Raw genomic sequence first — 17,994 nt, 5'->3', positions numbered from 1 at the left:
TCCATAAAAGTCTATCAAGAGCCACAAACACACTCAGGTTTCCAAATTTGCTGAAGTTTTAAAGGGTGTGACCAATAGAAGCTTTGTTACTTACAAACGGAAACTTTTTTTTGACAAGTCCTACATTTTAAGCTTCCAATTGATAATAAAAACAATAGATACTCCCCCCACATATACACACAAAACACCAACGCCACCTTTTTAATATTGGGATCGCAATACTTTGACGGTCATATATTTTGAGTTTTGGCATTTTATAAGCTTTATTTAAATTTGAAAAGACATTGTTTTAAAGATAATATTGAATATTAATTTACAGTTTCAGATTTTTTCATCAACTTAAATTCAAGAAGAGATGAAAAATGGCTGACAAATACTACCGCCTTGTTAGTTTCCTGATAAATATATGTCCAGAACCGCTCAGAGAACTGTTTTTACAAAATGCCAAGTCCGATACAAAACCTGGCATACCATATACATCACGGGGTGCTTACCTTGCATCTAGAAAACAAAACATATTATCATTGAAGAGCAGACGTATATTGAGAGATGACCAGTACAATCTTTTATACCCGACTTCTGGACCAGCTGATGAGTCACAGTGGGACATTACCTTGTTAACTGTTTTAATTCTTGAACTATTTCCATCATGCATTCCGAAACATGTCAAATCTTTCATCAGAGATATACGAGATGTGAGAAACAGTCTACAGCGTGTACCGAAAACTTCAAGCATTAGTGACTCAATGTTTCAGAAGAACTGGGATCGCCTGGAAATAGCAACTTTAACTTTGGCTAAAGTTGTAAATGGAACTAATTACGAGAATGTTATGAAAGAGAAGATTGAAACAGCCAAGATCTCAAACATGCCAGACCTTGGTAACACTCTGTGCTTATGGTTTATGGAAATCAATACACAAAATACAACTGAAATGGCAGAAATACAAGAGAAAATTAAAGAAATATCAGAAGACACTAAAGAATCCAAAGCAAAGGCCAGCGAGAGTGCAAACATTCTACAAAATGCTTGCATGGTTAAACCAGGACCAACAGGTAATATCACATAGTGCATCACATAAGACATCAAAAGAGGGTCTTATGAAAAATCTTGCATGAGCATAATATACTAAGAAGGAATGTTTGATGAAACTTTTGAATTAGATGTTGAAAAAAATTGACAGTCAACACTTTTAAAACAGTTATGTGGTACACTTTACAGTAAAGCTTTGTTGACAATTACGTTATTGAACTTTCATTACTATAAATAAAAAAGGAATCGCTCCACTCTTGAAAAATATACTAGTACCTTGAAGTTTATGCACACACAAATCTTTTCATTTGATCGGTACAAAAGGCACTTTGAACTGTTTTGCTGGAAGACATTAAATTTTGAGTTTTCAATGTGTTATTCAAATCAACCGAATCTAGTGTATATTTTGAATGAAAACTAAACAATATGCAATATTTATTTTCAGGGAAACCAAATAAAAGAATGAAAACAGTTGATAAAAAATTGAAGAATATGCAAGGTATGTTTTAATAATTTATGAGATTATTGTTATTCCTGCCCCCACCCCCTTCGAAGAAGAATGGGTATATTGTTTTGCAGATGTCTGTCTGTCGGCCAGTATGTGGACCAATCCGTTTCCAGATGATAACTCAAGAACACTTGGGCCTAGGATCATAAAAATTGATAGGGGGATTGGTCAAGGTCACAGAGACCCAGAACATTTAAATGGTTTCCGGATGATAACTCAAAAACGTTTAAGCCCAGGATAGCGAAATTTGACTGGCTGGAAGTTTGGTCATGGCCAGCAAATGACCTCTATAGATTTTGAGATTAATAGGTCAAAGGTGAAGGTCACAGTGACGAGGAACATTTAAACGGTCTCCGGATGATAACTCAAAACCGCTTATGCCTAGAACCATGAAAGTTTACAGAAAGGTTGGTCATGACCAGCAGATGACCCCTATTGATCTTGAGGTCAATAGGTAAAAGGCCAAGGTCAAAGTGGCCCTGAACAGTTAAAACAGTTTCTGAATTATAACTCAAGAATGATTGGGCCTAGGATCATGAAAATTAATAGGGAAGTTGGTCATGGTCATCAGATGATCCCTATTGATTATGAGGTCAGTATATCACGGGTCAAGGTCACAGTGACCAGGAACAGTTAAACCTTTTCCAGAGGATAACTTGAGAACACTTGGGCCTAGTATCACGAAACTTAATCGTGAGGTTGATCATGACCAACAGATGACCTCTGTGTATTTTTCGGTCAAAAGTCTAGGATCACGAAAATTGACAGGAAGATGGTTCATGTTCAGCAGATGACTTCTATAGATTTTGAGATTAACAGGTCAAAGGTAAAGGTCACAGTGATATGGGACAGTTAAACGGTTTCTGGATGATAACGCTTAAGCCTTGGACCATGAAAGTTTATAGGAAGGTTGGTCATGACCAGTTGATGACCCCTGTTGATTTTCAGGTCAATAGATAAAAGATCAAGGTCACAGTGTAAGGTCTAGGTCACAGTGACAAAGAACAGTTTAAAGGTTTCCGGACAATAACTTGAGAACGCTTGGGCCTAGGATAATGAAACTTGATAGAGATGTTGATCATGATTAGCAGATGACCCCTACAAATGTTGAGGTCATTAGGTCAAGGTCACACACTGACCCGGAACAGTGAAAAAACTTCAGGATGATAACTCAAGAAGACTTAGGCCTAGGATCATGAAAGTTGATACGGAGGTTGGTATCGGCCAGCATATGACCCTTATTGATTTTGAGGTCAGTAGGCTAAAAGTAAAGGTCATAGTGATCCGGAACAGTTAAACCATTTCTAGACCATAACTTGCCTGGGATCAAGAAACTTAATAGTGAGGTTCATCATGATCAACAGATGACCTCTATATATTTAAAGGTCAATAGGTCAAAGGTGAAGGCCTTATTTACCCAACACGGTAGAACTTTTGTGTATTATAGTGACCAAATAATTTCTGTTTCTTGTGCAATTACAGAATGCATCAAGGAGAGCATTTTGTATTCTACGAGCTCTTGATATTATTAATTTTGTCAAGGCACATCTACTAAACTGAACTGAAAATACTGTTAATATCACTTAAGAACAAACTTATTTGCTCCTTGTTTTGGCACATGTGTAATGGTCCATATATCTGTAAGTCAGTTAAGATCAGTAACTGCATTACTTTAAGACATGTCAACTTATTTCACACTACAGTTGTTCGAGTAGATGCTCCGTTGAAATTGTTTCATGATCTATAAAAATGGAGAAGGGTCCAGTGGTTAAAAGGTCGATGAAACAAAGATTTTAAAACAACAAAACGGTTTTAGCTCAAAGGCAGTATCACTTCACAAAATGGTTTTAATAATTGATAGATTATTAGATTATGCAAAGAAAAGCCCAGGGTCAGGCTGACTCTATTGTTTAAGAATGGGTTCCATTACATAGCTTTGACTGTTTTGGTATGCAGACATGACTTCAAGACAGTTGCCTGGGTGGTGCAACAATGGTTAAGCTTGTTACGCATCTGCAGCTGAGATCTATGGGGCGCCGTTTTACTATTTTCTAGGCATATTTTGATATCAAGAAAAGATTTTTTTGATATCAAAAACCCTATTTCATAAAACATTTCTTGATATAAAACATTAGTCACGTTTTTTGATATCAGAAAATCGATTTCTTGATATCAAGAATTCATTTTTGTTATCAAGAAATCGATTTTTCTTATATCAAAAATTCGATTTTTTGATATCAGGAATTCATTTTCTGATATCAAGAAATGCTGTCCATTTTTTAATATAAAAAATAGATTTTTTGATAACAGGAAATGAATTTTTGATATCAAAAAATCATGTTATTCCTTGATATCAAGAAATCCAATTCTTGATATCAATAAATGATTTTCTGATATCAAAAAATCGACTTCTTGATATCAAGAAATCAACTTTTAGATATAAAAAAATTAAGCCTATTTTTCTGTATAAAAAATCCGGCACTTCCCGATCTAAATTTAGATGGATTGAACAGGATCATATAGAATTGTATAATCCCCGCTATGGAACGCCTAGACTGTCTTGACATGATGCTTATTTCTTCATCATGTGCATTTCCCAATATATTCGGTACAAATTATAATCTTTCTTGTAGATAAAACAGTTTGTTATGTACATTTACTAGTTTGTCCGGTACATTTCTTAGTTTGTGTTGTGCATTCACCAGTCTGTGCTGTACAATTGATAGTTCCTCATGTGCATTTTCCAATATATTCGTTACAATTAAAATATGATTTGTCTTGTAGATTTAACAATTCGTTGTTTACATTCTCTAGTTTGTCCAGTACATTTCTTAGTTTGTGTTGTGCATTCATTAGTTTGTGCTGTGCAATAGATAGTTCGTCATGTGCTTTTCTTAATATGTTCGGTACTAATCATAATTTGTTGTGTAGATAAAACAGTTTGTTATGTACATTAACTACTTTGTCCAGTACATTTCTTAGTTCGTGTTGGTGCATTAACTAGTTTGTGCTGTCCAATGTTCTGTACAAAGCATAACTTGTCTTGTAGATAAAGCCGTTTCTTATGTTTTAATAAACAGACATGTATTAATGATCTTTTCAAAAGTTTCCGAAAATAGATAGTTGCCGAAAAGAACTTATTTATATGTAGTATATTTGTTGTATGTATGAGAATCCGCTTGAAAAGACAAAAATTGTAAGGGTACACATTGTGTAATTTCACATGAAATCGGATATTTTTAAGCAATCAACTGGACAGCACAAACTGGCGAATGCACAACACAAATTAAGAAATGTACCGGACAAACTAGTAAATGAACATAACAAACTGTTTTATCTACATAACAAATTATGATTTGTAGCGAACATATTTGGAAAAGCACATAATGAACTATTAATTGTACAGCACAAAAACATAGAACTAAGAAATATACAAGAAAGATTATGATTTGTACCGAATATTTTGGAAAAAGCACATGACAAACTGATAATCATTATGTCAAGACAGTCTAGGCGTTCCATACCCCGCACTGAAAAAATTAATTAGGGGTTATCCTATTCTACATAAAGATGTCTATTTTTAGAAAGGCGGGAATTTTTTATATCAAGAAATACTGGCCATTTTTTAATATCAAGAAATGGAATTCTTGATATCAAAAATGATTTCTTGATATCCAGATAAGGAATTCTTGATATAAACAAGAAGCTGCGTTTAATAAATGCTTGATGCCCCCGTTGGCATCCTTGTCGATACAAAGCAAACTAAGTCCAAAACGAGGTCAAAGTCAAATTTAGGTCAGGTGATGTTTGAAGATGAGGAATGGTCACAGGTTACATCTGCGTTAGTATCAAGTCATTCTAGTAAGGGGTATTGATGCTAGACAAAACGGTCCCATTTGGTTAACCAAGAAATGGCCCATACAAAGCATCCTAAGTTCAAAACGAGGTCAAGGTCAAGGTCAAACTGAGGTCAGGTGATGTTTGAAGATGAGGAATGGTCACAGGTTACATCTGCATTAGTATCAAGTCATTCTAGTTATGGGTATTGATGCTAGACGAAACGGTCCCATTTGGTTATTTGGTTAATCTCGTACGGACGGACGAACGGACAGGACAATCACTATATGCCTCTCGCATCAGTAGATGCCGGGGGCATAAAAAGTCCATATTTCTAGGTATCAAGAAATTATTTCTTGATATCAAGAATTTGATTTCCTGATATCAAATATATAACTGATTTATTGATATCAAGAAATGATTTTCTGGTATTAAGAAATCGAATTCCTGCTATCAAGAAATCGATTTTTGATATCAAAAATTCATTTCCTGATATCGAAAATTTTTCGAACAAAATAGACAGTATTTCTTGAAATCAAAAAAATGAATTCCTGATATCAAAAAAATCTAAAAAAAGATAATTCTTGATATCAAAAAATCCCTAGAAAATAGTAAAACGGCGGCCCATAGAGATCAACTGATCAAATGTCAAGTTCACGTCAAACCTTAGTTTTGAAATGGGTTAGGCATACAAGAATCTTTTGCTCAATGACTACACTTACCATCTTTTTATTGGGAAAAGTAAATGTCCTGGATTGCAAGAGCTACTTTGTCACAGTTTCAGATCAGTGAACGGAAACAGTCAGGCATAAAAGTAAAAGTATTGATGTGCTAACTGCAATAGTATTTTATAGTTTGGGCTCATATTCTTAGTTGGGAGCTTTATTGGAAGAGTCTTTGAAATCTTGTCCCAAACAGTTTGATACGAGGCCATGTGCTTGAAGTCAGGTGAATAACATTTTTAAAAAGGAAAATTAAACTATCAGGTACAGACGTCAGTTACATTATAGTTAGTCAAATGATTAAACAAAAAATATAGTTCTCGGAAAGGTAAGGGAAATGGGAGCTTGCATTCAACACAGTATGATTTAAAGATTTGTTTACTGAATAATAACCATTGTTTCGACTTTGGACTATATCATTTGTTTAGAGTATTTTTCAGGGTAAAGATATAGTTGAAAAACGGCGTTAACGTCCAAATCAGTTTTATCAATAATATGATTTCTTAAAAACATAAAACGCAGAAGTCACCAGATAAATGAATAACTGTTTTTGTTGAAGATCAGTTTGAAAGAACAATGAATGCAGAAATTCCAGACGACTTCAGTGCTCCAAAAGAGACTGACAAGATTAAAGAAAAGTTACTACACAATCACCTGGTGATTGTAGTGGGTCAGAACAACAGTCTGTATGCAGCAGCTGCCCTCATAGCCGTCAAAGACATGGGTTATAATGAGAAACGTTGTGTGGAGATGCAGAGTTCTTCCGACTGGAGTCATGTAGACTCAGAAGATGTTGAATTTGTTCTTTGCCGTGATCCATTTGGCAGAGATGAGTATGATGAGGAGAAAGCCAAAGGTATGGCAAGCATATTCAGTAGTATACAACAAACAGTGAAAGAGGACAGAGATGACAAGAAGCTTGCTGTTCTAATGACATCAGATATTGGAGTGTTGATTGAATGTAAAGAGAGACATTATCATGACATTCTGGAGGAAGTGGTCTCAGTTTATCACACTACAAGTGCAACTCAACCAGCTGATCTTACTGTGGGTAAGTTCAAAATATGACATACACACTTTATTTTTAGTGTTTTTAAAACATTACGAAGTGAAGAGTTATCTGACTTTCTCAAAAATATGTATACAGTCAGTCAATATTATTATTAATAATACTATTATGATAAATAGGAAAAGTAATGAAAAAAGCTTGAATGGTATCTATTTAGTGACCTGTATGTAGATTTCTATTCCAAGTTTTATGACTGTTCATCCTCGTGACCTTCTTTTTCAGTCAGATGTAACAAAACCATTGTTCCTTCAACTTCAGCGATTTCACAAAATCTTGCAGGTAAAATTATATTCGGTCAATTTAGTTATGAATATTATACAGTTATATTATTCAATCAAGTAAAACTACTGCATTTGACAGAAATTATATTTAATGTATATCTTAGATGACTAACCAACATTTAGTGTAACATGACTGTCAGACCTGTCAATAAGAGTGCCGGCTGTCACAAAATATGCCTGTCATCGAACTTGGCCTAATTCAAGGGGCATAATCTAAGATTGCCTTGGGCAATTTGGGTGATCGTACTTGGCTGAGATATTATGGCTAAAAACATAATCAGCAAGTTTGGTGAAGATTGGATCAAAACTGTTCCACAGGGTGCGTACAAGGCGAAGTTTGCAGTTTTTCAAGCAATTCAATGGTCATAATCAGACTTCGAGTAATTCAGGGCTATATTCCAAGAGTGCCTGAGGTGATTTGGGTTGTTGTCAAACTTGACAAAGATTAAAACCCAAAAACATTGTCACCAAGTTTGGTGAAGATCGGAAGAAAACTGTTCGACTTGGAGAGCTGACAAGTTTAAATTCGCTGTTATTCAAGCAATTCACGGGTCATAATCCAAAAGTGACTGGGGCAATTTGGCTGGTTATCGAACTTAGCCGAGATATTAAGCCCACAAACATTTTCACCAAGTTTGGTAAAGACCTAATGAAAACTGTTTGACAAGCCTTGGACACTGCTCACCTGCAGCAGCCGCTGTTGCCACAGGTGTTCACATAATACATCCTGTTCCATCAGAGAAGGGTGAATAAAAAGCAAATTTGGCAAAAATATACCTTCCTTTAATGATAAACAACTGAGAAAACCATAAAAATTTCCTAAATATTAAATTTAAACTGTCCTGATTGCACAACATCTTAAAAATATATACTTAAAGAAATGGAAATATTTTACTTTTTAATAAATTAAGGGTCATAACTCCGGTGCAATTCTAAAAACAAAATCCAACCAATAATCATCTGTGCATTTGATCTTGGTGTCAGATAAACAGGTTTCCCAGCAATTTAAATTATAGTGTTCTTGAAGCAATCAATACTAGTGACAGAAACAAATGTGGCTAAAACACCAGTGGGAAGCTTAACGGTGTTTATTGTAGCACCAATCTCAATTTTAACCAACACCATGTTCCAAAGTCATAGGCAGTATAATTATAAGCTATAATCGCCATGCACATTGGCATGTAAAAGACATAAATTGCTCTTGCAAAGTGTGAAAGAAATTAAATATGTCTTTTTTACTGATTTACAGACTTTACATCTTGTTAATCCCCACTCGTGGCAGGGGGTTACAGGAATGGTCTCTGTCTGTCCGTCCTTCCATCCATTCTCCCGTCTGTCTGTCTGTCTGTAACACTTTGGTGTCCTCTCTGTATCTCCTAAGCCCCTTGAAAGATTTTCATGAAACTTGGGTCAAATGGTCACCTCATCAGGATGATGTGCAGAACTCATGAATCAGCCAAGTCGACTCAAGGTCAAGGTCAGAACTCGAGGTCAAACATTTTAGCCTTCCATTTCGTGTCTGCTCTATATCTCCTAAACCCTTTTAAGGAATTTTATAAAACTTGGGTCAAATGATCACCTCATCAAGACGATGTGCAGAACCCATGAGTCAGCCATACTGGCTCAAGGTCAAGGTCACAATTCAGGGTCAAAGGTCTGAGCCTTCCATTTTGTGTCCAGTCTGTATCTCCTAAACCCCTTGAAGGATTTTCATCAAACTTTGGTCAAATGATCCCCTCATCAAGAACTCATGAGTCAGCCATGTCAACTCAATGTCAGCGTCACAACTCAAGGTCAAAGGTTTGAGCTCTGTATCTCCTAGACACCTTGAAGGATTTTCATGAAACTTTGGTCAAATGATCACCTCATCAAGACAATGTGCAGAATTCATGAGTCAGCCATGTCAGTTCAAGGTCAAAGGTTTATCCTTTCACTATCCATAACAGTGGTGGAGGATTTAGCTGTCTTTCAGACTGCCTTGTTGTGACAGTTTTATGGAGATTGTCCAGCATTGCAACTCTAATAGTCGTTGAAGAAATCATGCAAAATTAAATTTTACAGATCTTCTGGCCAAACTTAAAACATACAAAAGAAGTGTAAAATACCCAATTTCAACTTACTGCAGAGACATATACCATAGCACTGGTATTATTCTTGTAAATTACTGTTTGAAAACTGTTCGAGAAATTTGGTCTACTCTCACATGTTAACATAAAATGTGTAAAATGGCATATTTGACAAATTTAAGGGTCACAAGCCTAGTGTTTTATGAACAAACTCTGAGATCTTGCAGCCAAAAAAATGCAGTTTTTAGTTCACCTGTCACATAGTGTCAAGGTGAGCTTTTTTGATCACCCTTCTTCCGTCGTCTGTGTGTCCATCCGTCCGTGGGTCAACAATTTCTTGTCTGCAAGATAGAGGTTTCATTTATAATTCTATTTTAACCAAACTTGCACAAGGGGTCAGAATTAGCCAGTGTGACCTTGTCTGCACAATAGCAGTTTCATTTATGATTTGATTTTAACCAAACTTGCACACAACTTGTATCACCATAAGATCTCGGTTCCTTTCTTGAACTGGCCAGATCCAATTATGGGTTCCAGAGTTATGACCCCTGAAAGGGCCAAAATTAGCTGTTTTGACCTTGTCTGCAAAATAGCTGCTTCATTTATGATTTGATTTTAACCAAACTTGCACACAACTTGTATCACCACAAGATCTTAGCTCCTTTCTTGAACTGGCCAGATTTCTTCATGGGTTCCAGAGTTATGGCCCTTTAAAGGTCCAAAATTTGCTATTTTGGCTTTTGCAGCCATATAAAGACTTCATTTATGGTTTGATTTGATAAAGACTAGCAAAATATCTTCAACAATAATAAGTCTTGGATTCCATGAGGAATCTGTCAGATCCAATAGTAGGTTCCAGAGTTATTTTATATCTGATTACCTCTTCTGATTGTAATCAAATGGATTTATTTCAGTAAGTACTTATAGGACTTATTTGAAATTTCATTATTGTCATTAGTTGGACTGAGACAATCAGGGTAGATAACTATGGACTTATTTATGTCAAATTACCTCCTTTTAATTCAAATTAAAATGGGTTTATCTTCGTAACTAATGAAGATACTGATCTGAAATTTCATTTATGTATTCCATTGTAAGAAATAGTCAAATTAGATAACTCTTGATTGAACATTTACCGATATGAATACTTTACTAATATATTGTTGTATAGGCTTATACTCTTGTATCTTCTACATGCATATACCAATGCATGATTACCTCCCCTTATTTTAATAAAAATGCATTTATCTCGGTAAATATTTATAAAACTCATTTGAAATTTCATTATTGTCTTTAGTTGGACTGAGGCAATCAGGGTAGATACCTATGGACTGATTTTATGTCAGATTACCTCCCTTCGTTTCGAATTAAAATGGGTGTATCTTAGAAACCAATGAAGATACTGATTTGAAATGTCATTTGTGCCATCAGATGGCCTCGGATAATCAGGGAAGAGAACTTTTGACTGAATTTATGACAAATTACCTCCCTTTATTATATGTAAACGATTATATAGTAGCAGTATCTAATGAGATTGATTTTGAATGTTATTTAAGTCTTCCCGGGTAAGGAATAGTCATGTTAGTACAAAAATGCAGCATTTGAGCCTAGGACCCTCAAACTTGGTATGGAAATTGGCCCTGACTAGGTCAAAAGGGACTGTTACAAGAAAATGTTTATCCTGATGATATTTAATGTGTATGCCTATGTGCTCTATGTCAAAACTTGATTTTATCATTTTGAGCAGTGGTACTCAGTTGAGCGATATAGGGCCATGATGGCCCTCATGTTGTAGGTTTCATCAAACTTGATAAAGAAATGTAAGTTAAACCTATTCATTGTTAGATATGGTAAATATGACAGCTTTAGTCCAAGTCAAGGGCAATAATTCTTGTGTAATTGTTTTGGTCTTGACCACCATTAAAATTGTCCTGATAACATTTTATTAGTTCAACGAACATGGCCTCTAATGTGTTAAAAATGGAAATATGGTAATTGTTGTAAGTTCAAGCACTCTGGTGTTATCAACCCTTTTCGCTATCAAAAGTAGTTTTATGAAGATTGTTGTCATAGATTTGTTGTTTTTTTTATTCACTCCAAGGCTATTGCTGAGGAAATAATATGCTAGAATGAGCCATTAGCGACAAAATTTGAATTTTATGGAGATCATTTAAGAAATGAAGTCTTCCATTTGTTAAACAATAAAGTATATGTAAAAAAATGCATTTCTGATGAAGTTGATGAAGATCAAGATTAAACTTATAATGATTTTCAAAAACAACTATGTTAGGAAGTTTCATGCAAGACCTCCAGTTGTAATGTCATCCTCAAAACTTTTTACATGTTTGGTTAGAATTTTTCAAAAATATACACCAGTAGTTATAAGGTCTTACTGATAGTAAAGGTTTAAGGGATGCTTTTCACATTGCATCATCATCATAGCTTTATTCTCTACTTTTTACACTAGACCAAACACGCCTTTTCCTAGAACATCACAAAAGGCAAGTGCATCCAGATATTTTGAAGGCAGCGAAAGACAAGTTCAAGATTCATAAATCAGTGTTGTTGGTAGGACCACCAGGAAGTGGTAAAACTTCACTTGCAGTAGGTCTTGCAGCATTCTACCATTCATCACAAGTTCTTCTTCTGACATACCCTGAACAGGTTCAACATGTTGACCAGAACAGAACATATCTAGTTATCATTGAGGATTTTGCTGGGAACTATGGATTCAACGAAATCCAAATTTGTGACTGGTACAAAACATTTGACATTCTGCATGTCATGAAATCTGCTGGCAAACTCAACATCATTCTAACATGTGACAAACAAAAGTTTAAGAAGTGCACTGAAAAAAATGCCACTCATCCATTACTGGAACATACAGTGGAGCTTCAACGTAAAAATGTTCTAGTGAAACAAGAGATACACAGTAAGTAACAGTAAGATATTCTGATTGATTATCCATTGCAAAAATGTATATTACAGCTCTTAAAAAATTGTATTTTTCAATAGCTCATTGATATAGGATGTGGTCATATTTTTCTTTCACAATGATTTTGTCAGAATGGTTATTTTCTGGAGTAATAAACTTCATTTATAACAAGAGCTCCCCGAACACGAAATGCCCCCCTTGATGCAATCAGTAATTGCACAAGGAACAGAAATTATATGCTCACTGTAAACAAAAGTTCTGGTTCAATCTGACCTTGACCTTTAACCTATTAACCTAACAAGAGATCACAGAATAATCTTGGCGCCCACTACTGAGCCATTTTTGAATGTTCCAAATTTCAAGACTAGCTCAAGGTCAAAATCAAGGTCAAATTTCATATCGGTACAAAACACTGTGCATGTGGTCCAAATTTGAAAGCTGTGGCTTGAGAAATATTAAAGTAGGTCACTAGATCAATTTCAAGGTCAAAATTCATATTGGTAGACAGAACTATGCATGTGCTTCAAATTTGAAGGCTGTAGCTTGAGAAATGTGAAAGCAGGTAATAGGTAAAAATCAATGTCAAATTTCAATTCAGATCACAAAAATATGCTTGCGGTCAAAATTTGAAGCTGTAGCTTCAGAAATGTGAAAGTAGGTCACTAGATCAATCTCAAGATCAAAGTTCATTTCAGTACACACAAATTTGAAAGCTGTGGCTTGAGAAATATTAAAGTAGGTCACTAGATCAATTTCAAGGTCAAAATTCATATTGGTAGACAGAACTATGCATGTGGTTCAAATTTGAAGGCTGTAGCTTGAGAAATGTGAAAGTAGGTCACTAGGTCAAAATCAAGGTCAAATTTTATTTTGAAACATAAAACTATGCGCGTGGTCCAAATTTGAAACCTGTACCTTCAGAAATGTGAAAGTAAGTCACTAGGTCAATCTCAAGATAAAAGTTCATTTTGGTACACAAAACCATGCTTGTGGTTCAAATTTGAAGGCTGTAGCTTGAGAAATGTGAAAGCAGGTAACAAGGTCAAGATCAAGGTCAACTCATGTCAAGCTTCTTCTTGCCACTCAAAACTATACATGTGGTCAAAGTTTGAATGATGTAGGTTATGGACATGAAGATTCTAAGTTTTTTTCCTATATAAGTCTTTATGAACCATGTGAACCCCGGGGCGGGGCCATATTTGAACCTAGAGGGATAATTTGAACAAACTTGATAGAGAACCACTAGATGATGCTACATTATAAATATCAAAGCCCTAGTCTTTGTGGTTTGGTCAAGAAGATTTTCAAAGTATTTTTCTAAGTCTATATAAACTATGTGACCCCCAGGGCGGGGGCGATATTTGACCCTAGGGGAATAATTTGAATAATCTTAGTAGAGGACCACCAGATGATGTCATATACAAAATATCAAAGCTCTAGGCCCTGTGGTTTTGGACAAGAGGTTTTTCAAAGTTTTTTCCTATATAATTCTTTTTAAACCACGTGACCCCCAGGGTGGAGCCATATTTGACCCCAGGGAAATAGTCTGAACAATCTTGGCAAAGGACCACTAGATTTTGCTACATACCAAATATCAAAGCCCTAGGCCCTGTGGTTTTGGACGAAAAGATCAGAAACCGGTTAACTGTTCCTGGCCAATGTGACCTTGACGTTTGACCTAATGACCTCAAAATCAATAGGGGTCATCTGCTGGTCATGACCAACCTCACTATCAGCTTTCCTAAAGCTAAGCCCAAGCGTTCTTGAGTTATTGCCCGGAAACCATTTTCCTGTTCCTGGTCACTGTGTCCTTGACCTTTGACATACTGACCTCAAAATCAATAGAGGTTATCTCCTGGTCATGGTCAACCTCCCTATAAACTCTCATGACCCTAGGCCTAAGCGTTCTTGAGTTATCATCCGGAAACCATTTAACTGTTCAGGGTCACTGTGACCTTGACCTTTAACATACTGACCTCAAAATCAATAAGTTTCATCTGCTGGTCATGAACAACCTCTCTATCAACTTTCATGATCCTAAGCCCAAGGGTTATTGAGTTATCATCCGGAAACCGTTTAAATATTTAGGGTCACTGTGACCTTGACCTTTGACATACAGACCTCAAAATTAATAGGGTTTATCTGCTGGGGATGACCAACCTCCCTATCAACTTTCAAGATCCTAGGCTTAAGCGTTCTTGAGTTATCATCCGGAAACGGATTGGTCTACATTCCGACCGACCGACCGACTGACATCTGCAAAACAATATACCCCTCCTTCTTCGAAGGGGGGCATAATGAATTGCGTTATAGCAATTTTTCAGTTATGGTTATCGCAAATTCCCAGTTACGGTTATAGCAAATTTCCGGTTATGGTTATAGCAAATTTCCAGTTACGGTTTTAGCAAATTTCCAGTTATGGTTATAGCAAATTTCCAGTTACGGTTTTAGCAAATTTCCAGTTATGGTTATAGCAAATTTCCAGTTACGGTTTTAGCAAATTGCCACTTACAGTTACAGCAAATTTCTAGTTATGGTTACAGCAAATTTTCACTTATGGTTATAGCAAATTTCCACTTATGGTTATAGCAAATTTCCACTTGTGGTTAAAGCAAATTTCCACTTACGGTTATAACAAGTTTCCAGTTAAAGAGAAAAATCATTTATAATGTCCCGATTTTCTCCATCTATATTCTATGTAATTAAAATAAAGTGGGTACAGTAAAATGCAATTTTTTTTGATATAGGGAACACATTGCTGGATACAGGATCATGGATATGGGATCATGTGTCTGCTCAACAATGTCAGACACTGTTTAAAGCTAACAACATATGGTAGCAAACAATTATAAATTATAGCAAAACCATGTAAAAATAGCACAGTTACATGAGAAAAATAAAGTTAGTGGTGTTAAACATCTAAGCAAATTGCTCATAATCTAGGTTACTCTACGATAAACATTTTCCGCCTTTTCATAATGAGAAATGTATTTGAAGAAGTGGTCTCAACACAAATGCAAAAGTGCATATCTGTTAACTATAATCAGTTCTTCTTGGAGGAGTCTCACAAAATATAAACAATCACACTGTTTGTCATTTCAGTACATTTTATATGTACACTTACAGCAAAAAGACAAATTCAAGTCTGTTATATAAATCTGTTATGATACAATTATTACAATTAATGAAACTCCGGATATAACAAACAGATTTTCTGGTCCTGAGGAGTTTGTTGAGTCTACTGTATTTCATTTTGGATATCATCATATTTATATACATGTGATTTTATATGTTGTGAATAGAGTAGAGATGAATTTTTCACTTTAACCTGATAGTGCACAATCTTAACAAGAAAATATTTGCGGTAACATCTACTGATTTAAATGATTTCAGCCAATGTCAGCCAAGCACAAACTGTTACTGTAGAAACTGTTTCCACCCAAAGTGAAACCGACTATCCTGACAGGTAAAAGTTTTCTTCCAAACATAGTATTGTAAGAATTTCAGTCAGACATGATATATGTACACATTCAAGATGCCACTATACATCTACAGAAGTTCACCTCAAAATGAATTATATACTTTTTATCCACTGAATGTAAAATTATCTTTGTTCATAGACTGATGATAAAGATACTTTTTTTATTTGTTTTCTAATTTCATTTCATAGGCATAAAATCAGTTTGTTCTAAAAATGTTCGCTTGGAGGATTTTACGATATTGGACATATAATATTGACTTGCTACATTCACAACATTGAAATATGAAAATGCAAAGAAATAACAGAAAGTAACCTATCATAGTCCTTCTGGATAAGATTTTTTTCACATTTTTTATGTAACAGCAAGTAAATCTATCTTCTAAAATATTTCAAAATCCATAAATGTGTAAAAAAATGTCTTTAGATTTTTACATACAAACAGGAAGTCAAGCTTTAAATGTTTTAACTAATTTGTATTGACTGGTTTACATTTTATTTATTTCAGGGAGACTCCTTTAGATTTAAGTACACCAAGATTCACATCTGTTGTCAGTATGGAGGAGTACATAAATCTGGCAAATTTTGTTACTGGCTTTTTTAACTGTACAAGTATGTGCTTGACAAAAGATAAGTCTATATATGTGGCAGTTACAAACAGGCTCATACCTGTATCTTCTAACTGGCTACTCTATCATGACAAGAACACTAATAAAATATCCAAATACATGTATTCTGTGACAGATGACATTGACAGTATGTGCTGTACAACTACTGGTGATGTTGTTGCTTCTGTTTCAAACCTATTATACGTACCTACTCAAAGTATAAGTCTACTGAGAGTCATTGATGGATCAGTTGTGGTAATTAAGAGAATACGAAGTAATAGGATCTGTAGCGCTGTGTCATGTGATGATGAAGATCAGATCTATACAGTATGGAATGATGGAACAATAAAGATATACAATATCAATCTGGAACTTGTAGGACAGTACAAAATATCAGATTATTCAGATAAGTTTTGCAACTCTGTTATCAGCCCAAAAGGACATGTATTTACCAGTACTCATGAAGAACTGCATTATGACAATTTCAGAAGTTATTCCAGCAGTGAAAGTAAGGTGAAAAACTTACCGCAAATTTGCATATGTGCAGCCAGTGAGGACACTTACTCTGTATTTATTACAGAGAAAACATCAAACAAACTTGTCCAGTACAACACAAAATGTCAGATCATATCAGAGATTCTTTTATCAACTCCTAATATGTCTATATCTGAAATGGTGTTTGATGAAACAAGCTCAAGACTGATCATTTATGACCATAACTCTCACAAAATATACAATGTGTATCTGAAATAAACAATCTGTATAAAATGAAAATTCATTGTTAGGGTTATCAACATAATCTTGCTAGGGGTAAGCTTTCAGTAAATCAGTGACAGCATTAAATTTTGTTTTATAACTTTTAAGTAACAAAAATTCAGATAGCAAACTTCAGCTATACAGGAGAGGTATTGATTTGCAAAACCAGTTAAATCTTTGTTTCATATTTTATGAAGTTCCAGACAGTCAGGTAAAATGTTTATACTTAACATGTACACAAAGAAAATACATTTTTCATTTTTTGTCACTGTTCGGCTGTTGCTGTTGATCACAGAGACACTTTTAAAGGAGTTTTCTAAATATGACTTGCTTTGAAAATAAAGCTTATGTGCATTTGTAAGCATCTTAACCAAATTAAAGTTTAAGATACTGAAAAGACTGTTTTACAAACTTTATGGAGTTGCTACAAAATAACTTTTGCGAAAGAGAAGAAAATGAAACTTCACATATATGTTAGTTACCTTTTGCCTGTCCTGGTTGTCAAGATGTAACATGATTATGTTGATAGAGATAACTGTTTATGCATATTATTTCAATATTTTTAGCTGACAATTTGAACAGTGTAACAGTCACAAATCTCATGACCAAAGTGCACATATGATATCACAGTCATTTCCTAGTAACTTCTGCATATTTGGAGCAGGGCATAGCTTCCAGTTTTTAATGTAGAAAGTATACTCAGC

At 35.0% G+C, this 17,994-nt stretch overlaps 2 protein-coding genes across 2 annotated transcripts in view; one reads left to right on the top strand and one right to left on the bottom strand.

Moving 5' to 3' along the window:
- Nucleotides 1–17,994, bottom strand: part of LOC128559024 (2-oxoadipate dehydrogenase complex component E1-like) — an 82,318-nt gene that overhangs the window by 21,969 nt on the left and 42,355 nt on the right. The window lies entirely within an intron of this gene.
- On the top strand, nt 325–17,668 carry LOC123566122 (uncharacterized). Its single transcript, XM_053549859.1, has 7 exons — nt 325–1,053; nt 1,476–1,529; nt 6,657–7,148; nt 7,389–7,445; nt 11,981–12,445; nt 15,842–15,914; nt 16,435–17,668. The coding sequence occupies exons 1-7, from the start codon at nt 363–365 to the stop codon at nt 17,285–17,287; spliced, it is 2,685 nt and encodes an 894-aa protein (XP_053405834.1). The 5' UTR covers nt 325–362; the 3' UTR covers nt 17,288–17,668.

The sequence above is a fragment of the Mercenaria mercenaria genome, chromosome 1, assembly GCF_021730395.1.
Source record: "Mercenaria mercenaria strain notata chromosome 1, MADL_Memer_1, whole genome shotgun sequence".
Taxonomy (NCBI): Eukaryota; Metazoa; Mollusca; class Bivalvia; order Venerida; family Veneridae; genus Mercenaria; species Mercenaria mercenaria.
The sequence above is the reverse complement of the archived record's forward strand: the minus strand, read 5'-3'. Positions and strand labels throughout refer to the sequence as shown.